Below are 22116 nucleotides of genomic sequence, written 5' to 3' on the forward strand. Positions count from 1 at the left end.
TAGGAGTAAAATAAAATAAATAAATTTATGTATTTTATTGTTATCAGATCCCTTTTGAGAGTCACACACAGATCCACAATTGTGTACAGACAGTAAACTCTGCTCTGTGTGTGTGTGTGTGTGTGTGTGTGTGTGTGCTGTTTGTGTGACTGTGAACTTTAAACTGTTTCTCTGTTTGTCGTCTGACGTCATGTTTGTCACAGTGAATTCATCAAACTGCTTCAAATGAAACTTTAAGCTTACAGATAAATATCTGTAATCTCTCACTTTCATTCCTTCTCACAAATTTAATGGACCATCTGTTTTCTCAGTCACCTTCCTCTGAGCTGTGAAACCGATATCAAAGTTACAGCAGTTTGTTTTTCTTCCATATTATTTTCTTTTTTTGCAGCTTTTCACACTGGTTTGAAGTGGGCGGGGGCTCAGATGATTTTCTCTGTGCACCAATCAGGATTTAGCAACATCTGAATCAAACAGCTGGATGGCCAATCAAATCAGATCAAAGTGCAAACAGGCCTGGAAACAGACTGAAGAGTTTTTGTCTGTGGATAAATAACTGAGAAAATTTAATTCTGTTTTCATGTTTCATATTTCATAGAAATACTTCAGATTTGAATCCAAGCTGACCAAGCTGCTCTTGTTCCAGCTGTGTCTGTAAATGGTGCCCCTGTATCAGCACAGAAAATCACTGGCACACAGCTGCCTTCACTTGAGGACTTGTACAGATCCTGATGCCTATGTCCAGCCACAAACATCAGCAAGGACACATCACACCCAGGTGACCACCTTTTCACCCTGCTGCCCTCTGGAAGGCGCTGTAGGTCCATTAAGACCTGCACCTCACGGACTGAACAGATTTTACCCGGGTGCCCACAAAGAACTGAAACACTTGGTTGTGACTTCACACAGAAACTGAGTTCTGCATTTGATCATTTAGTTCAGCTGCAGATATGAAGTGTCAGTCCATGAGAGTCTGGAAACTGAGTCTCAGTCCGGACCACAGACCAGACTGAGACTGGGTCAGTTCTGATGGAAGCAGTTTGTGAGGTGATTAATTATTCAAACAATAAAATAATGAAAAACTAATCTGAACTCAGTGATAAAATCCCAGACCCTGATTCTTGTTGGTCTTCATTTTAATCTGTGATCATACAGACCATAGATCTAATAACACCGCAATGCTGCTAAATTATTATTGAAGTAGGAGAAACGTTTTAAATCCAATTTAATAAACTGTATTTTTAATTTAACTTTTATTACAGCATACTGTGATATATGGTTAACTAGTACTGAGCTGTGTCATTTGCTTTTGGAGCAGCTGAGGGAGTCGAGCTGTCACAGTCCTCAGTCAGAGAAGGAGCAGGATCAGAGAGCAGAGAACTGGACCTCAGGTCAAAACCTGATCCAGAGGCTGCTTCAGGGTTTGTCTGAGTCCAGTACAGAGACAGAGGAGACCAGAACATTATCTGAAGTCATGTGTGTAATTCAGAAAAAGACAGATTTATAAACTCACTGTTTTCTCCAAATACACTTCTGATTGGACTTTACACTGTTCTTTTTTTCCTCTGGTATTTTCTTCCCACACATTCTTTTGTCTGAGTGGAACAACTTTTAACCCATCACAAGCTGATACTCAGAGAACAGAACAGAACAGCTGTCATTTAGACCACAGTGAACAGTGCAGGCATCAGTATTAATCGCCATCAGAAACAGCAGCTTCTACTCTTTAACTTTGAATAAAACCAACAGACATAAATAAGCAGAAATAAAGACGTTAGAAGAGAAATGACTGTAGAAGGGAAGCTGTCAGAGAGAAGTGACTCTGTAACTTCTCCTGCTGCTGCTGGTTTTAACTCCTAAAAAAACATGTCCTGGATATGTTCTTTATTTCTTTACATGAAACTCACAGCTCCATCACTGGTCTATAGAAAACATGCACATTTCATTAGAGCCTGAAATCACTATTTAATCAACAAAAAAACAAGTAAAAATCTCAAACAGTGTCTGGATCATTTCTTCCAGTGTGAGGACAAACTGCTGCTCTGAACGGAACTTAATGTCTTTAATAAAGTCTTTAGGAACTTCACATGGAGTATAATGATACTGGGCCTGTCACTGGTCCAATAATTAACTGATAAATTATTAGATAATTATTTATATAGGGATGGCATCTTTGACTAAAATCTGTTGATTTTATATATAAATTATATAATAAATATAGACATTAATTATTATTTTAAATCCAGGTGTATTTGTGTGAAACATCATGACTCTCACATGCTTCCTGTACACCTGTCCTGGGGAAGCTGAATGGTGCATAAGTCCTGAGAGGGGCTGCAGCAGTTGTCTCTTCTCTGCACGTCTGTACATTTTATACATCTTTACATTCATTTACTTTAAATTTTTTTTCCCTCCATCAGTCCCGGTGTTTCAGTGCCTCACACGGAGCCTCCTCGGTCTCCTCCTCCTCCCGGCCCTCCTCGAGTTCTCAGGTTGTGCCAAAGGTTCACAAAAGGTTCTCGGTTTTTCCAGATCAACTCGTGACCGAACAGGACGTACCAGCTGGAGGAGGGAGGGAGCAGAGAATGGAAAAGGGGCTTCAGAAACACGCCACCTTGTGAAATTCTTTTGATTGAGCTAACGCAGCCATCAACCAGAAGACAGTAACAGAAGAATCAAACACTGTTACATATAGACACGGTCTCTGTTTCATAAGTAGATCTAGACGACCTTCATTAGGCAAACACCTGAACCTTCACTTAAAGAAGAAATCTATTTCCTAATTTTACACAAACCCATAAATCTACATATAAAGAGGTTTAAAAGATGATATGATGACATGATGATAATTTTACTATATGTGGAGTATGTGCTGACAGGACGCTGCAGAGCATTAAAAACATCTCACATTCCAAACAGGGCTCCTCCTAAATGAGCAGCGTGGTCAAAGAACTTCCAACCCAGCACCAGACCTGCCGTATCCATGGCAACAATGGCCTTCAGAGCCTACGGGGACACAGAGACAGAGGGTCAATTTCTGATGAGAGGAGAGCAGGTGAGTCAGGTGAACCAGGTGGGTGGAGTCTTACGTTGGCAGCAGTGAAGGTGAACATGGGGAGGAAGATGATGGCGAGTTTGGCTTCAGGCATTTTAGTGCAAACGGCAGCCAAGACGGTCATGATGGCTCCAGACTGAAAACACAGACACAGATACACACACACACACAGAGTATGAAACAAAGTAAGACCTCACACATGAAGGGAAACAATGTGAATGCCGAATCCATGCCTCTCTGCTGGTGTCACTTTAACATAAGGCTATTCATTTATTTACTTGAGACCAAACAATTTTTCGTGATTTCACAACAAATAGGAAAAGACTGGAACAAAATCCTGAGAAATAAACATTCATTTGTGTTTTCTTATTCAGCCCCAATCATCAATCAGTCAATAAATAAAGGTTAATAAATAAATAAATATATGTATACATCTAATTATTTTTATCTTGTTGCTCACCGCTCCCAGAGACGGGCCGAGTCTCCCTGTTGCCATCTTACTTACATAGCTGACGAAGGTGGAAACAACACCTGAACAAATAGAAAGTAATATCAGTGACTCTCACACCAGAACCTGTCACTGCTGACAGTCTGCTCCGGTCTGTTACAGTCCAGAGTTTTCAGGTGCAGTACCTGCTGACAGGTACACAGCCAGGAACTGCTCCCTGCCCAGCATGGAGACAGCGCTGGTGGAGAAGCTCCAGAGGACGTACATGTTGGCCGCCAGGTGGAAGAAAGAGAAGTGACTGAATGTGGAGAGAATCATTGGAGAGCAGAGTGTCTCTGCAGGAAGATCACAAAAAACAGCCTCTTGTCAAACACAGCCACGAAAATCACCCTGTCAAACTGCTGCTTTGACTTTCCAGCTGCTTGTGTGTTTCTAACGTTACGAGCAGACAGACTCACTGGAGGCAGGGTTGGAGGTGAAGTATTTGATCATGGAGCGCTGCAGAGACGGTACTCTCCAACAGCAGAACACTATGGCATTAGCAGCAATGATCCCTGGGGAAAAAGGATGAGACAAGGAAGTCAGGATCGTGTCACCTGCTGTCAGTCAAACACAGAAAACCCAGTCGTCTCACCTGTGACCGTCCTCTGACCCTCACTGAAGCTGTTCCACCATTGGTTGATCTGAAATACAAAAAGCCAATCAGGAATCAGGTAAGAGCTAAAAAGAGGACTAGTGGCTCCGCCACAGTGGCACTGAGAAGTGAGGTCTAATTATCAAATCAGCTTCATTACACAGGTTCGTCTTCACCACCTTGTTTTCTTTCATCCTTTCTTTTTATCTTCATCTTTGTTTTTACATCCACCTCACCTGTTTTCATCCTCATCTTTTTCATCCTCCTTCTTTCTTTTCATTCTCCTCACCTCTTTTCTTTTCATCCTCATCTACGTTTTCTTTTCATCCTCCTCACCTTTCTCTTAATCCTCCTTACCTCTTTCTTTTTACCCTCCTCACCTCTTTGCGGATGTCTCCTCGTTTCTGAGGATGCAGCTTCTCCAGCCAATCAGCTCTGATCTCATTGAAGAAGCTCTGGACTCGAAACTTGACAGACTCGTACTGCCAGATGGCTGCTGAGCCGAAGGAGCAGCCTGTAAACTGACATGGAGTTAACACCTGCCCGTCACGTCCCTCTGACCTGATGAAGTCACGTCTGTCATGAACAAGTAAACATCACCTACCCCCACAGTGAAGACCAGCGGTCTGATGAGCCGACTGAAGGCCCGGGGGGAGCTGGGTGGAGCCTGCTGGTCACAGTGTGGGGTAGAGGTCCGGCGCTGGATCACAGCCTCAGAGGACTCTGTGTGGGGGGGTGCCAGCTCCTCCTCCACCTTCTTGGATTCTGGTTTTCTGGCGGCTTTTCTGAAGCCACATCTGCGCAGGAAACTGTGAGGCCACCTGGTGGACAGAGAGAGGACTTCAACCACAGAAACAACCACCTGAGGACGTCTGCAGCCACACACAGAGCTGATATCATTAATCGATTAGCAGATCTACAGGAAAATTATTTTCTGTTATTTTGGACTGTTTAGACAAAACAACATCTGAGGACGTCACCCTCGATTATGCTAAGTTGTAATCAGCATCTTTTCATTTGGACATTTTTTTGTACCAGCAGATGAATTCATAATGATACCAATAATTAGCTGCATTCAGTGAACGTTAAATAACATATTTATTAATACACAGGAGATAAACAGATACTGCTCATCAGATTTCACTGGCAGGTGTTTTAGAGGTTTAGAAAACTTTCGATCTGATTTAACTCAAAATATCAACCTGTACAGTTTTATTTCTCATCCAATATCATTTTGAGTCTATGATATTTATTTTACAGAAAATCGTTCTCCTATGATGATTTTATTTGAAATCTAGTGGTAATTTAAGCAGGTGATGCAGCAATGGCCATCAAACTCAATTATTTTATTATTTAATTGATTATCTAGGGTTGCTCTACTGAAGTGGCATGAATGAGGGTTAACTGGTGACTGCATTAGAAAATGACATTATTTTGTATTCATACCAAAATGTTCAGTGTTTTATAAAGATACTGACCGAGTAAACAGTCCAGTTTCAAGATACGGCCGTTTTTGTTTGTTTTGAAGGCAATGAGGACTTCAATTACTTTGAGCATTTGATTTTATTCACGGAAAAATTCCACATTAATTATTAGCAATCGACTCCAAACCAAACTTAAGAAAATTTACTTACAACACTAATTTTTTCACCAAATCCAACCTAATAAAGGAAGGGAAAATCCCCATGATGGTTTTACCACTAAAGCTACATTAAACAATTTCCGTGTATATGTCATGAAAAAACAGGTAAATTAAAACACTCACACACAGGAAATGGAAACATAAGTCTGTTATTACAATTGAGACACGTCCCGCTTTAACATTGACAGCTAAAACCGAACATTAGCAATAAAAACTTTTATAAATAACTGATAAATAATCGATTAACTAACGAGAACACATGGAAACTGACACAAGTGAAAACAGTCACAAAGAATAAACAGTTAGGTTTGTTAGCTGCTCTGCTAACGTTAGCCAGCTAACTCCAGTTAAACAAACTGTTCTTGACACAAACGGAGCAAACTCCAAGAAGCGGACTCTGTCTACCGGAGCACGCTGCCTCTCCCCGGCTGTGCGCGCTCACCTGTCGCCCTTCACGGAACTCCGTAAAAAGTCTTCTCCGGTCAGTCTGAACAGTGCAGAGCAGCTCCTCCACGCCATGTTGGGGCCCAGTGACCCCGACCCATCGACACAGCAGGTCGTTCATTTCCGGGTCAACACGAACCTCCGAGGGGCGGATGACCCCTGGAGGACAGAGACCAAAACTGCACACTGGAATAATAAAATAAAAGGCCATTGAAAAGGCTGCGTCAAAAACACATACCCGATTTTCCGCCTAGGACTTTCAAAATAAAACACAGCCAAAGTGCATTAAATAATTTACTTTCAAATAAGTAATTGTTACTTTTATTTTCAATCTTTTTAATTATTATTATCTTTTTTTGCAATTTGTGACTCTCCACCTACTTACCTTGGGCTATAAATATTCTCCATACTTATATCCTATTATAATAACTCTTTTAATTTTAATTGTCTTTCAGGGCGACAATGCAACATCAGTTCCAAATGGCGTTTTGACTTTCTGTCACATTTACAGCCATGTTTGATAATGTGTTCTGTCTTATTAAAAAAAAAAATAATAATAATAATAAATTGGTTATTTCCATACAATATCTCATAAGTTTCCTGGAAAGAACCATGTACTTTGGTACTAATTGCATGAAAATAAAATGAAATAAAATAAAATAAGCACTGTCAGACATAAAGAAAAAAAAGGACAAAGTGGAAACAAACACATACAAAAGTTTGAGATTGAGTTTATTTTTGACTTCCAGATGAATCTTCATGAAAATTTGCTCAATCTGTTTATTTGTTTTGCATGTGCAGCTCATCTGCTGTCCAGTACAACCTGCCTCCTGAACGAACTAGCACTTTACTTTGAAGGTTGTGAGCAGCGGAAGTGGAGCCGTTGTTTCCGGTGGTTGTGTTTGCTGTGGTCTGGTTCGGCTCGGTTCAGCTCGGCTCGGTACAGACCAGCAGCTGTAGGACCAGCAGAAGTAAACCTGTGTGTGACCGCGGAGGAAAGATGGCGGCCCCTGCTCTCTCCGGTCGGACTGGCTCGGCGGGCAGCCTCGGGAACAGCCCCACAATGGCCGCCGGCAGGCCGCCGCACGGCGGCGGCGGCGCGGCGTCGGGCCCGAGCTCGACTTCAGGTCGGCGGCCCGCATGGAGGACCTGAACCGGCTCATCCAAGAGTTCAGCAAGCACGACCAGCGGGAGTACGACGACCAGCGGGCACTGGAGATCCACACGGCCAAGGACTTCATCTTCTCCATGCTGGGTGAGGGAGGAAACGCACAAAAACCGAGCGAAAACCGTTATTTAACGGGTTATGGTAAACGGTGCTGTTTGTCAGTTAAAGGATGCCCACTCTGATCCCCTAGACTCCAGCGCCCGGCTTATTTAATACCGCAGAGTGGATGGAGAGGCAGGTGTAGTCAGGTGTGGAGCTGGAGGATGCGGGTGTTTGTCCCGTGAAGGTGTTGAGGCTGATCTACCTGTGCACAGCTCAGGCGAGGCTGATGCAGACTGATGTGCAGGGACATCACATTTTCTTTGGAGCGTTTGCTTCATATTAGTAGTTGAGAGTTTGTCAGATTAGTTATCTTATAGTGTTTTAAATATATCTTCATCCATATCGAAGCCCTTCACACAGCTTGGGGGTTACCCGTAATGACATGTTGCTTTCAAGTACAGGTGAGGAGATGAAATCTGGTCCAAGAAGTCCAACTAGATTAACAGATGAGTTATCTATTTCTCTGTTAATTGTTTGGATTACAAACAACAGAAAACACTGAAAACTGTCCATCACAATATCCAGGAACACAAGGTGTCGTCTTCAAATGTCTTGTTTTGTCACACCAAAAAAAACCCAAATATTCAGTTTCCTGTGATGATGTGCGATGTTGAAACAGCAGATTCTCACCTTTGAGAGGCAAGAGAAATCATATGTTTGACATTTTCACTTTAAAAACGACTAATTATAGCATTTTTATTATCTTTCATCATGAGGTAAATAGCAGAAATACATTATTCATGTTATATCTATCAGGAATGTGAGCTTGCATGTGTGTGATTACCGGATGACTTCAGTTTGAGGTGTGCTGGGTGACTCTGAAATGGTTGACACCACTCTTAAATCAGCACAGCAGATTTTCACACAAGTGCTAGTTGGTCTGAACGCAGCCTAAAGGCATGTACACATTGTTCAGTTTTGGATAATCCCAGACGGAGCATGACCTACGTGAAAGAAACGTGATCTTTGGTCGTGGCTCCAAAACAGTGGTCCCACGTCACACTGGGACGGATGTTCAAAGATGGCCGTTGTCTTGGTTTTGCAATCAGAGATAGTCTGGGACAAAATTCAGTGACACTGTCAGAAATATAAGATGGCCATGTCACAATGTGACTGCTGCTACTACCTTCGTCCACTAACCAACCAATAGGAGTGCAGCATGAAATGATCATTGTTTACCACTATAGCAGCACAGATGGATGATGCACACTGATATTGACTTGTGTTGTAGCCTATGATTGAGAAAGTGTTATCGTACAGTCTAAAATCAAACTTGATGTCGTACCCAAGTTCATTAGACCCATGTAGCACAGTGTGGCCTGTAATAACCTTGTAAAATTAGTACAGTATAGGCACCTAAGACAGCACCCTGGCTTGCCGCCGTTTCAGGGCGGTTCACCTGTTGCCTGGGGGTTATCACCTTAAATGCAAACATCAGTAACAAAAAGCCCGGACATACTCCAAAACACAGTTGGATTCTGCCAGCAAGGTAGTCAGACACACACATGGTTCAGTTTAGGTGTTTGATGTCTACATAGGTGGACTTGTTCTCACATGAACAGTTGGTTCTTAAAGTCATACATTTTGAGCTGCAGAGACGTTTACAAAAGGAAGAACAGTTTGAGCTTAAAGCCACAGACTCCATTAAAGATTGTACATGATATAGTATCACTGGGTAGGGCTAGGCAATGAAAAAGTATCTAAACCAACAATTAAAACCTCTCACCAACTTAATCTTGCTCATGATCGTTAATAAGACCAGAGACAGTTGAGAAAGGGCACTTACAATCATTTCCTGTATCCGTGTCCCGTGGGTTTCTCCACCTCCGCGCCCTTTAGGAGACCAGCAGCAGGTCTGAGTCTGTTCATTCCAATTAGAGAAGTGAACCTGATCACAGATTATCATTCTTTCCCCTCATAGTCACTGAAATAAATATTGGATCAGTTTCTCACAAGCCACAGATCTTCCGAACATTCTGATATCAAAATGTAATTTTTCATCCAGATCAGGAGAAAATTTACTTTATTAGAATCCTGTTTCTGTCTCAGCAACAAAGTCTCCTGAGATTTCACAAACACAGATCTGTTTGTTGGTTCTGGTGTCACTGCTGCAGTAGAGCCGATGTTGCTTTCTAAACACAAGTTTAGAGGGACCTGTACGTGCAACTTTGAATTAAAAGTTAGAACTGAAATAAAACTTTTTTTAGGAAGTACACAGGAAGTGTATACCATCTCTTACCATTGGCGCTGCTTGTAATGCGCCATCTTTTGCTCAAAGTGAAGCACTGAGGCTCAGGCTGCGTCCACACTGTTATCATTTAGTTTTAAAATACAACACTTCTTCTACGTTTACTCCTGGCGTCCACACGACTCCTGAGTTTCCAGCCTCTAAAACAGATTTTTCTGGAAACTCTACTGGAGCCATTGTAGTTTGAAAACTCTGGGGTTGTGTTGTAGTCGGGACAGACACAAACTGAGATGCCTCCTGATTGGCTCTCATCAGTCACAACTACCAGACAGTGGTGAATGCAACATGGATAGAGACCAAGGGTAACACCACCAATTAGTTCAATCATTTGAACACAATCACATTGCTGAATATGAAGAGCATGGCTCAAAAAGAGAGAAAGATGAGCACCAAAGTAATCGATCATTAATTGTAATCAAGGTAAAGGTTTGGAATAGTCATATAAAGGAATACTGTGTATTCACAGTGTATCTGCTAATAGGTGTCAGTGATACGATTCATTGATCCTTAATATAATCGTTAGTGCAGCTCAAGAAGAGCCAATCAGACGTCGTTGACCCCTCCTGCTGAGTTAATGATGTTTGAGACAGTGTGTCCTGACAGAGTGAGGTCACTCCACTGCTTTAATACAACTTTATTAACAGCAGAGAGAGTTCTGTCATGGAGATGATGACTGAGACGGTGTGAGAGGAAGAGGAAACATGCAGGCTGAACTGTGGGAATGTGTGATTTGATCAGTGAAAACATTCCTGTCAAAGAGTTTCATTATGTTGCTGGACCTCCTCCAAAATCTGGATTAAAACACACACACACACACACACACACACACACACACACACACACACACACACAGCAGCAAAAATGTCCATCAGGCTAAGCCAGGCATTTAAATTTAGTCATGTTTTTTTTTCTTAAACACACTGACAGTCTGCCAACAGATCTGTCAGGTTGGTTCAGTCATAACTCAGATTTGACTGAAACTCAACCATCAGTGTGTGGACAGATCTGTCACATCCTGTCTGACATCCACACAGAAATAACTAGAGTCTCTGAAATGCCCAGACAAGGAATAGCAAGCATCCTGATGTTTTCACAGCTTGTGTTTGTCATGTAGTGTTTATTTAGATCAGTGAAAATAGTGAGTGGGTAAAACAGGATTTAATGGCTGTACCTTTGGTGAAATTGGAGCTGTGTGAGTCCGTGACCTGCAGTTACCCATAATACCCCTGTTTTTGTGGACCCACATAATTGTTCAATTGTGTCCTTGAAGAACCATCATCTTGACCACTGCTCATCCCATCAACTCCATGTGTTTTGTTGTAGGGGACTTGAAGAAGTACAGTGTCACCTGGTTGAGCTGTTATCGAGAAACAAAAAGGGTTCAACATTAAACAACAGTCGGTCAGGGCTGAAGAAAAGGCAAAGGTGGAACTACACCACGAGGACAGTGCAGCACCTGGACAATTTAAGCAAGCTAAGTTGTTTGAGCACAAGATTTCAGGGTAGATTTTATGCTTTACTGTGTTGGGAATTGCACACTTAGCAACTTTAATTTACTGTGCTTTTTAAACTAAATCAAATTATTTGAGTGTTTGGATCAGAGGGCCTGGATTTCTAAACCCAGAGCCTCTATATTTAAACATGGATCTTTTTCCCCCCGGCGTTCCCGGATTCCTCTGTACATCCTCACATTTGGTATGTTGCTGTGACGGGTAATTCTGCATGTCTTCCGACAGTGGCAGTGCAGTGTCAAGCTGTTTGGATGATGTACTCAAGAAAGCTGCAAGATGGATTAATGCAGGCTAAGCTATTAGCCCCTACTGACCGACACACTCTGAGTGGGCACTGCACTAGTACTTTTAAAGATGCATTAATGAGGCTCACTTCTGCACTGGGTGGCATGTTATTTCATTGTAATGAACATGGATATTTTATTTTATTTTGGATCAAGCCACAGACACTCCCCTGCTGTAAGTTTTCACTATCTTCTGTTAATCTATGGCTGACAATGGGCCCAGCTGTCGGGGAAATGACTTAGCCTTACTGTAAAATTAAACTATATAATCATGATGCATTTTAAAAATTCATGTCCAGTAACAGTTGATGGGGAAGTTGGAAAGTGCTGATTGACCAGTTAATGCATTATTGTTTTGTTCTTTTCAAGGGATAAGTAAAAAAAAAAATACAGCATACACCATTTAAGGCTGTTGTAGGAGTTTAGCTCACTGCTCTGTAGTTACTGGACTATAGTGTAACTGGGCAGAGGCCATGCTTATTGTGGTATTTTTACTACTGTGTTGAATAACATTTGTTCAATACGCGTTCAAGTCAGTAACTATTGTCAATGGTTTCAAATAAAGTCCCTAGTTGGTTGAGGTGTCCTTCAGGGGTCAGTATTTGACCCTCTGCAATTTACTCTGTACATGAATAATATTTATTTTCTGGCTCAGCTCTGTGATGTCCATTTTTATGCTGATGATATCGTGTTGTACGTCACCGGCTCCACCGTAATCAAAGACCTTCTCCAGGATACAGGTTGTTTTCAATGACCTGCAGACCTCTTGATTAATTTTAAAACTTGTTCTAAACTCCAGAAAGACAAGAGACAGGAGCACAAACCACTGATGTTCTAAATGTTATCCATACCATAAATGAAGATGTAATCAATACAACATCATAGATATTTAAGTAACTAGAATCGCCTCCTTGTGGTTGTTTCCTCAACCAACCAGCCAAGAAATCAGCCAGAAAATATGGTCACAGTCTCTCCTTCCTGAGTTACAGCGTATTTTTGCAGATCATTATGAGGTCACAGTGAAGTTGACCTTTGTGTCATAATTAGTGAATTTGATTAGAGTTATGGCCAAAAACATGTTTTGTGAGAGCACAGTGTGCCAGAAGTAATGAAGTTCCCTCTTGGCATCCCTAATATGTTAGATTCACAAGAACGTGAGATCTCGGTGACCTTGACCTTTGACCTTCTACCAAAATCTAATCAGTTCGTCCTTCAATCCTGGGGAAAAGTTGTGCCAAATGTGAAGAAGTTTCTTCAAGGCGTTACTAAGATATTGCATCCATGACAACGGGAAATGTGCATGTAAGGAGTCACAGACGGATTGATGGACAGCCCGAGAACAATAAGTCTCCAGCTCTTGCTGTTGTCGGTGCAGAGGCATAAAGATTTAAATTGGATTCTTACACCATAACAGAGAGTAATAAAGCTTCAGTTGCTAAGTAATTAATTCGTTTTTCTAGATGAGGTGTGTTAATGGGACAACATCTTTGGTGTTGGGTAGTTTTAAAAAATGAAGGAATGTCTATAGATAACAAAACCCAGGAACCACAAGCTCATGAAAAAATCAGGTAAAGAAGCTGTTTCTTGTTGAGTGAAGCACCTCCTCAAATGTTCACTTCTTGGGCCCGAATCAGGCCAATCGAAAACTGCATTTGGGTTCGGCCCACAACTTTTCTGTCTATATAAATGCCCAATAAGAAGAGTGTCTGAGTGGGTATGATTCTTTGTAGTACACACACAGACATGTCAGCCCCCTGCAGGTTGATTTTTTTGTTGTAAAGTCAGTGAAATCAGTGGTTGTCCGGAGAGAAGAAAGTCAGTGTAAACATGGAATATTGGGGAAAAATCAGCAGCAATGTGAAGTTAGTTGTATCTTTAATAGGCTAAAGGCCTGTTGGTTTTGCTGTACAAAGGTTTAGTAGTAATGGATTATTGTGCTGTTAAAGTCAGCTCACACATCAGCAGGAAGATGAAGACTGAACACAACTAATACAAAATACAAGTATCCAGAACAGGGTCCAGTCTTTCAGTTCAAACTGTGAGAACCAGTGAAAACCACCAGACAAACAGTGTGTGTCCACTCTACAGTACAGGAATGCAGTCATCAGCCAGGAAGTGTGTGTCTCCACTTTTAGCTCAGCAGAGCGGAAAACCAGTCCAGACCGATCCAGTCCAAATACTGAGGGTGGACACAATGATCTGTCCAGTCTGTTGCAGGCCAGACTCTTCAAGCTTCCAAACTGACCCAGAAATTGACCCAAAAACCAACCCTGACCCAAAACAAGAGATCTGGTCTGAAACAGACAGAGAACAAAGTAAACCTGATCATAATGAGATTTGATCATGTCTGTGTTAAACCCGAAGAGTCCCAAACAGACAGCTCGACAACATGATCCATCAGTTAACAGCAGCAGGACTTCATAGGACACTCACTCTCTGTGTGCCTCAAACACATTTCTTCCTATGATGATGATGATGATGATGATGATGATGGTGAAACACACTGTGAAGACTTACTGTAACTGTCTCTGTTGTCACCTAACAGAAGGACACTAAACAAACCTTAGGCTTAAGAAAAAACATAAACCAAACAAAATATTGTTTTGCTTGGTTGTAATATTTTGTTTTTCTGCTTAATGCTTTAAGACCTTCTGCTTCTGTGATGGTTACAATGCTAATGTGCAATAGTTCTTAATGAAGAGGCCCACAGCCTACAGTTTACTCACCACCTGTCTTTTTAATGGTTGCTGCTGTTTGTCACTTTGTTGCATTCTGCTTGATACCAAGTAGTTTGTACAAAATGTGGCCTGAACTCTCGATTGGCCCCTCTCAAAGGCAGGGTGAAAACCCAGCAAGAAGGGGCAAGACGCTTAGAGCTTACTTTCTTACCTGCACAAAGTGTCTATGATTGTCAGATTGTCATTTTCTGAGTGTGTACAAGTTGTCGGACACATTAGAATGTGTGGGAGGAGGAGGTGTCAGGTGCTGTTACACAATCTGAAAAGCAATTTATTTGGCGACCCAGATGAGTCTATGAGTATTTTGGAAGGTTAAAGATTGGATCTGTTAACCCCTCACATTACCAGATCATCTGGGCCAAACATTGGTACAGACAAAGGTCCATATTGCCCCCATGCCAAACCTGTTGATCCACAGGAAACACCTGAACAAGATGCAGTTGCACAATAAAAACACTTTGTGTGCTCGCTTTTTTGTGTCTGTATAATATGTTGTAATTCTTTATCTGTCTGTCATTTGTCCTCTGTCTCTCAGGAATGGTCCAGAAGTTGGACCAAAAGCTCCCGGTGGCCAATGAGTACCTCCTGCTCTCGGGAGGCGTTCGGGAAGGTGTGGTGGACATGGACCTGGACGAGCTGAGCGTCTACGCCCGTGGCACAGACTACGACATGGACTTCACTCTGCTGGTCCCAGCGCTCAAACTCCATGACCGCAACCAGCCGGTGACCCTGGACATGAGGCACTCAGCCCTGGGCCACTCCTGGCTCAGCCTGCGCCTCTTTGATGAAGGAACTATCAACAAGTGGAAGGACTGCTGCACCATCGTCGACCACATCAGCGGGACCACCAACTACTTCTTCTCTCCGACGCTGGTGGCCGACTGGTTCTACCAGTCCATCTCCCTAGTGCTGCTGGAGGTGCAGAAGAAGCCACAGAGAGGGATGCCCAGAGTGGAGAAGGTGGAGAGGAACGGCACCATCATCTCCGTCATCCTGGGTGTTGGGAGCAGCCGGATGCTCTACGACATCGTCCCCGTGGTGTCGTTTAAAGGCTGGCCAGCTGTTGCTCAGAGCTGGCTGATGGAGAACCACTTCTGGGATGGGAAGATCACTGAGGAAGAGGTGATCAGCGGCTTCTACCTTGTCCCTGCCTGCTCCTACAAAGGCCGCAAGGAGAATGAGTGGCGGCTGTCGTTCGCCCGCAGTGAGGTGCAGCTAAAGAAGTGCATCTCGTCCAGCCTGATGCAGGCCTACCAGGCCTGTAAAGCCATCATTATAAAGCTGCTCTCCCGCCCCAAAGCCATCAGCCCCTACCACCTCCGCAGCATCATGCTGTGGGCGTGTGACCGCCTCCCTGCCAACTACCTGGCACAGGACGACTTCTCCGCCCACTTCCTGCTCGGCCTGATCGACGACCTGCAGCACTGCCTCGTCAACAAGATGTGTCCCAATTACTTTATTCCCCAGTGCAACATGCTGGAGCACCTGTCGGACGAGACGGCCATGCTGCACGCCCGCAAACTGTCCTCGGTGCGCTCCGACCCGGCCGAGCACCTCCGCACCACCATCGAACATGCCAAGGCCGCCAACAGGCTGACGGTGGAACTGCAGTGGCGAGGAAGCTCCAACAACCTGCCATCACCGCAGTCTGACGCTGGAGGCGAGAACCAGCCGGACGATCGGCTGGCCAAGAAGCTCCAGCAGCTCGTCACCGAGAATCCTGGGAAATCCATTTCAGTCTTCATCAACCCGGATGACGTGACGCGACCACACTTCCGCATCGACGACAAATTCTTCTGAAACTGAGAAACGTTCTGCCAGACCTCCTCCTCTTCTCTCTCTCTCTGCCTTCCTCCTCCTCACCCGGTGCCCCGCCTCCTCTGAAACTTTATTTTTTACATTTTTTATGTTTTTCTGCCACAGAGTGAAGTGAGGTGATTGTCTAGTTGTGTCTGCCACAGTTTTTTATTTTTATTTTTCTATTCCCTCTCCCTTCTTCCCTCCTCTTTCACTGTGTGCCCTGTGTTTTTTTACCTGCTGAATGCCTTTTAAATAAACAGCTGAATAGCAGCAGGTTGTTTTTAAAACTGAAGGATGAGGTGAAATCCACCTTCAGATGGAATTCATCTTCCTGTCCGACGGTAGTTTAATGTGATTATCAGGGATTCTGGAAATGAGACCAAACCACCACCTCCTGAAAACATCACAGCAGCCTCAGTAACCTGTAGTAACCATGTAACATGAAGGTAATATTTCCACCTTAAAATATGATGCAATCACTGGCCAGGCATTACCACTGCAAGAATAAAAGCTCATTAATACACCTTTATTTATTAAAGCAGTTAAACAGTAACTGATGCACAGCTTTGCAACAATTACACTAAATATTCTGTAACAAAGAAAGAGCAAAGATGTTACAAACGTTTGATCTCAGAACATTGATCAGTGATCAATCTGATCATTTATCTTATTTATTTACTTTATTTTTCTGTTTTCTTCTCAGGAATTATGACTTTTATTGTAATTAAGTCTAATAGAATAATTAAGCTGAGGTATTATCTCTTATACATGCTCAGTATTCTTCTCCTCTCTTCTCCATTCTTCTTCTTTATTATAATCATGACTTTTATATATAAAGTTTCTCATAATAATTCAGTATGTCACCCAGTTAGAAACATTTCCTCATAATTAAAGGTGAACATCTCAGATATGTATATATATACATATATCATAATTGTAACCTTGATACTAAGTTATAACGATGATGTGATATCTGAATTTTTCTCATAATAATTTGGTTATGAGTCAATGACAGATGCTAATTTCTCATGATTAAATTGCAAGATTTAATATGTGAATAAAAATGATGAGATACTGTCGTATAATTATAAGAAAATAATAAGAGAGCAACAGCAAGCTAAGATGGAGGATTTTTGTTTTTGCCTCTGATTGTTAAAACACTGAACCTGCAGCAGCATCAAGGCTGTTCTATATGAGATTGTACACACATTCAGGAGGTGGGGATGCCAAACCGCACGTGGTGTCTCAGAGCCAGGAGTGAAGATGATGAGTTGTGTTTGAAGGTGGATTTTGTCCCTCTGAAGAATGTCTTAGTCCTGCTGGGGGACAATGGTACTAATGTCTTAGAGACTAACTGTAAATAGAAGAAAGCTGACTGAACACTGATGTGTAGACAGAAGTGAAATAGAGACTGATGACTCATGATGATGATGTGTGGACAACTCTTCGTCTAACTTTGCACAGAATGTAAAAAAAACCCACTTTTTTTGTTCGTCCTGACTCTGAAATGTTGTATCATATCATCAGACAGTGACACTTTACTGCTGTAAAGCTGCAGTAGCTGTCGTACTGAGCATTTTAAATGTGCGTTAACCAGTGAAAAAGCAGGAAGTACACAGTGATACTGCAGTAACACTTCATTGGTCTGTTTTTAATGTGCTGACCACAGAGCGCTTTTGAATGTGAATGTGAACAGAAGGTAAAGTGCCCATGTGGTGTTTGGGGACAGCTATGAAAATCAGATTTCAATTGACCTAGAGACACACACAGACTTTTTTCTGCTGCTCACTCGCAGAACTTCTCATAAGGTTCAGAAAACTGGTGATGTGAATGTTAGTTTCAGACTAACCAGGAGAGGTGACGTGGTGAAAAAACTTGCTCCAAACAAGACTCTGTTGTCCAACATGTGGAGGTTGATAAAAGATTCAGTTTTTCTGCAGATGATCTCTGTCCTGAGGGAAAGAGCTTGACTGTTCTCTGTGATACAACTTTAACAAGAGGCAAACAAGAAAACAAGGTGTTGAAACAGATCACTCAGGTGCTGATCTATGTTGTGCAGCAGTATTGTGGTAACAGGATAAAATCGTTCGTTATCACATCACCTCTGCTAATGTCATATTATGGACTTTAAGTGGTGACGGTTGATGGGACAGCTACCGCATGATGCAATGATGTAGATTCTATGTCGACTCTTCTTACTGATGCAGTTTAACTGTCTACTACGAGAGAAAGACTAGTTTGCCCTGTGATACGTTACAGAGTTAGCAGGTAATTATAAATTCTTGTCTTATTTAACACTTTCATTTCATTTATATTCAATCATACCATTAGTATTTTATGCATTATGAGTATATTTGTTAAAGATACTGATAATTTGACAGATTTTCCCAATTTATTCATAGACATCTCAGCCATTGCCAGCAGCACTCAAGATGCTGAGAGGTGAGAGCCAGGCTCATGTTCCAGTAGGCAAACTGTTGTTAACCTCCATCCTCCCTCTCCAGCCCATCACCTCACTGTGCTGTGTGTTGATGTCTCTGTCCGTGGTGCTGAAGTAACTTATTTATACAAACTCCTCATCTGATTTGAAATTGTCTGTAAAGCGAATATCAAGAGCTCTCAGGACATTTAAAGAGACATTGTAGCAATGTTCAGATCGACCTTGGTTAACTGAAGAAGTGAAGTAGCCGTTACCATTAGCTATTACCACGGCATCACGTTGGAATGTATACGGGCACCGTAGCCGTCACTTCACCTGTTGCTATTAGTGAGTGAGGCGTTTTGTTAGACAGTCTTCTGCAGAATGAATTGATCATAAGATTCCTGTAGTAAGGGAGCACTAGAAAAAAAGTGGTTCATACAACTTTGTGTCCGACCGTGTAGGAAATCAGATGAGTTCAGAAGCCTTCATACAGAGGCGACAAGATGTTGTTTTTAAAAAAGGGGGATAATGGCAAATATTTTCATACATTGTCTCCAAAAAGACCTTGATATTATAGCGCTGGGTTGTTCACAGAAATAACACAGAGGTTTACAAAGCTCTGGCGGAGTCTACCTGACCCTCAACACGGTCTGAGTCCACCTCCAGAGACTCCCAACCTACCTGCACATTTTAGATTATAAGTAGCATAATGTGGACAACACAGCTGCCTGCACCAAGGGCATATACTAAACTCTTGCCTATTTTAGGCTCCACTGTTGGTCAGTGTAACAGGCAGGGAAATTCAGAGCAACAGCTAAAACACTGATCACTTCAGGAGATGTTGTAAAGGACATTTAATGAGGGAACACTTAAAGTAATGGTCAAAGGCTTCCTAAACAATGTGTGGACAAAATGGCTTAGAAAATGAACGAGCCTGTTGTCCACCAGCCTCAGTCAGAGCTGGGGATGTGAATTCGCAACAATTTATGTTTCTCTGTAGTAAACTTCAAATCCAACCTGTCAGTGAACACATCTAACAGCATCACTGTGTCTTCTTCAGCCTGTCTCCTCCACTGTTTAACACTCAGGTGAATCTGCTGCAGTGTGAACATGGTCTGTAGAGTGTCACTGACTCTCTCTTTAGACATGATATCACAGGCAACTCTCTCCACTGACTCCTCTCACTCTCCTCCATGTTCTTTGTTCTGATCAGAAATGATCGCACATGTCAATATGCTTCGCTGTTTATGTTTGACCTGCTGTTTTTGTTTAACCTGATGTTTTGTTGTCAGCTGCTTTTCTGTGTTTTGATGTGATGAAGATTCAACTCAACTCAACCAGCTCAGGACGTGAATCATAGAGGGACATGTGGTCTGATGGAGAAGTTTCAGAAAACATGATTCCAGCCTTATTCTAAAGGTCTGAAGCTCAGGGTGGAATGTCCCAACAGTCACACCATATTTTTCAGGTCTCAAGATTCTTCATAGGAATAACACTGATAGTTAAACTAAAGCCCAACCAGCTCAGAGTGGGTTGACCATATCTGCAGCATTTATGTCTGTTGTGAAGGTCCACGCTGGTAGCCTGCCATCATATCCTCCTCCTGGCTGCATCTCACTGACTCCATGATCTCTCCAACAATCCAGTGTCCCTGTTCAACGCCACGTTCACTCTAAAGCAACACAGTTTAGAGCGCTGGCCTCAAAAGAGCTTGTAGCAAAATTCAGTGTCAGAATTTTAAGACGAGATCTCCCAGTGGGACTTCTTCTTCTGCTAGTTTAGTTTCAGCAGTATTTCTAACAAGACTAGGTCTAAAACTAGGATATGGCTGGACTGTTAGCAGTATCAGCTGGTTTCAGAGAAAGTTAGAAGCAGTACTGACGACTCATCTACAGACATAGCTAAGATTTGTTGCTTGGTACTGTTTTGAAAAAAAGTTGCTAAAGGGTTTGAAAAGCCAGTATATCTAGTGACGGGCCAAGTTTTCAACACTACTTAATTGCACCAAATCATTTTGAAAGAGCAGTCACAGATGGATAAACTCCAACACTCAGCCGGCCGACCAATGAGGTGTAACTCCATCACTCACTCAGTCAGTCTGTCTTTGACATTTATACTGCTGTTGTCGTCCATCCAAAAAGCTGCAATACGATACTTGGCAAACAAACATCTGCTGTTGTGCACTCATGACTAAGCATCATGGGAGTTGTAGCTGGTCCTGAGCTGGTCGTGTTGAAGGCGAGTCAGTCCCAGTTTTTGTTGTTTTTGTCGACTGTCCCAAGCATTTCCAGAAAAATGCCAAATAACCTAGAGACATCTGACTGGCAATGTAATCTCCATCTCCATATCCACATCCTCAAGTGCAATTAGTGAAAACACACACATAAAGTACACACAGACACACAGACTCGTAAATATATGTGTGTATATATATATCATGTATGTATATGTTTATATATATATATATATATATATATATATATAACATGTAGCATTAAGACTAAAAGACACTGAAAGAAGTTGAAACTGGTTTTAACAAAGATGCAAACAGACCACAGGACACTAACCCTCCACAAACCAACACACACACACACACAAACTCACACTCACTCAGAGGTTTCTCACACCATCAAAGTGCCACACACTCTCCTGCTCGGTGGAAATGTGATCAGTGTGTTGTTCTTCTGGGCTTCATGACCTTTGACCTTACTCCTCTCTCTGTTCAGAACCTTTGGACTGTGAGTTTTGAGTTTCTCTGTATCTTGCTGCTCTGCTTTATTCTGATGTTGGATTTCTTTATGCAACGTTGACATGGATGGTTTCCCTTCAGATGGCAGCTCCTCCCCCGTCTGTGAAGGTTCTTCACTATAATTCACTGTATAGTAGAGTCATCATAAAGTCTTTTAACCAGAAGCTCTCGCAGTCTGTGCTCAGTGACTTCTCTCCATATAAACTCTATCATTTCATCTGTTCGTTAATAACTCTGGACCTTTACTCAAACAGGAACTTTAAGTCTTTCCTGTTGGTTGTTGTTTTCACACACAGTATATCTGTGGTACAGCGGTGACAGAGGTGAATCTGATGCGATGGTAAGCAGTCTCATTATCCTGCGGGATCTGCTGTGAAGGCAGCACATGTTGAATAACAGAGGCCCCAGAAACCAGCCCTGTGGAACACCACTCAGACTTGTGATTGTCAACAGCAAAGAGTCCCTGATAAGCTAAAATGAACACACAAACATTCCACATTTACGAGTAGGTTGAGAAGATGGTAATTTTATATCTTGTACACAGTAGCTAATAAAAAGTAAAGTTATTAAGTCATTAACTTGTGTGCAACAGTAATTTTCCTGAACACACTTGAGGTTCCTATCTAGTGCATGTAAGGTGATAAGTTATGCTCAAAACTTAACTTGCGTCTGAAGTTAAATTCTGCACAGAGGTAATAATGTTGTGCACAAAAATGTATATAATGTGTGCAAAAGTTGTGTTGTGCACTAAAATTATTATCTTCCGCATAATAGACAATAACATTTTTTTTGTGTTATAAGTTACCTTGTGTCTGTACAAACAAGACTTCTGCATTACACTAAAATTTACCCTTTTATCTTGTGCACAAAA

General features: G+C 42.1%; 2 protein-coding genes across 2 annotated transcripts; one reads left to right on the forward strand and one right to left on the reverse strand.

Annotated features, from left to right (window-relative positions):
* Window positions 1–1462: 1462 nt before the first annotated feature.
* Window positions 1463–6334, reverse strand: parlb (presenilin associated, rhomboid-like b). Its single transcript, XM_023417564.2, has 10 exons — window positions 6222–6334; window positions 4742–4958; window positions 4518–4658; window positions 4138–4186; window positions 3962–4057; window positions 3689–3838; window positions 3516–3586; window positions 3090–3191; window positions 2909–3006; window positions 1463–2562 (listed from the first exon to the last, which is right to left on the reverse strand). Exons 1-10 carry the CDS (start codon window positions 6296–6298, stop codon window positions 2439–2441), a joined length of 1125 nt encoding a protein of 374 aa, XP_023273332.1. The 5' UTR covers window positions 6299–6334; the 3' UTR covers window positions 1463–2438.
* Window positions 6335–7118: 784 nt separating this feature from the next.
* unm_sa32065 (un-named sa32065) lies at window positions 7119–21409 on the forward strand. The gene is given in 3 exon segments (XM_023417520.2): window positions 7119–7319; window positions 7322–7478; window positions 14810–21409. Coding segments are annotated over 3 exon segments (1518 nt in total). The 5' UTR covers window positions 7119–7223; the 3' UTR covers window positions 16075–21409.
* The last annotated feature ends 707 nt before the right edge of the window (window positions 21410–22116 follow it).

This window comes from Seriola lalandi, unplaced genomic scaffold, assembly GCF_002814215.2.
Source record: "Seriola lalandi dorsalis isolate HSWRI2012SDOR001 ecotype SW California unplaced genomic scaffold, Sedor1 jcf7180002054575, whole genome shotgun sequence".
Classification (NCBI taxonomy): domain Eukaryota; kingdom Metazoa; phylum Chordata; class Actinopteri; order Carangiformes; family Carangidae; genus Seriola; species Seriola lalandi.

What these genes read in the sequence shown, in the direction of transcription:
- parlb (XM_023417564.2), bottom strand. Translation starts at nt 6,298, where the DNA reads ATGGCGTGGAGGAGCTGCTCTGCACTGTTCAGACTGACCGGAGAAGAC. An exon ending in GGGTCAGAGGACGGTCACAG is followed by an intron (nt 4,058 to 4,137) that starts GTGAGACGACTG and finishes CTTTTTCCCCAG; the next exon opens with GGATCATTGCTGCTAATGCC. An exon ending in TCGGCCCGTCTCTGGGAGCG is followed by an intron (nt 3,192 to 3,515) that starts GTGAGCAACAAG and finishes CTGTGTTTTCAG; the next exon opens with TCTGGAGCCATCATGACCGT.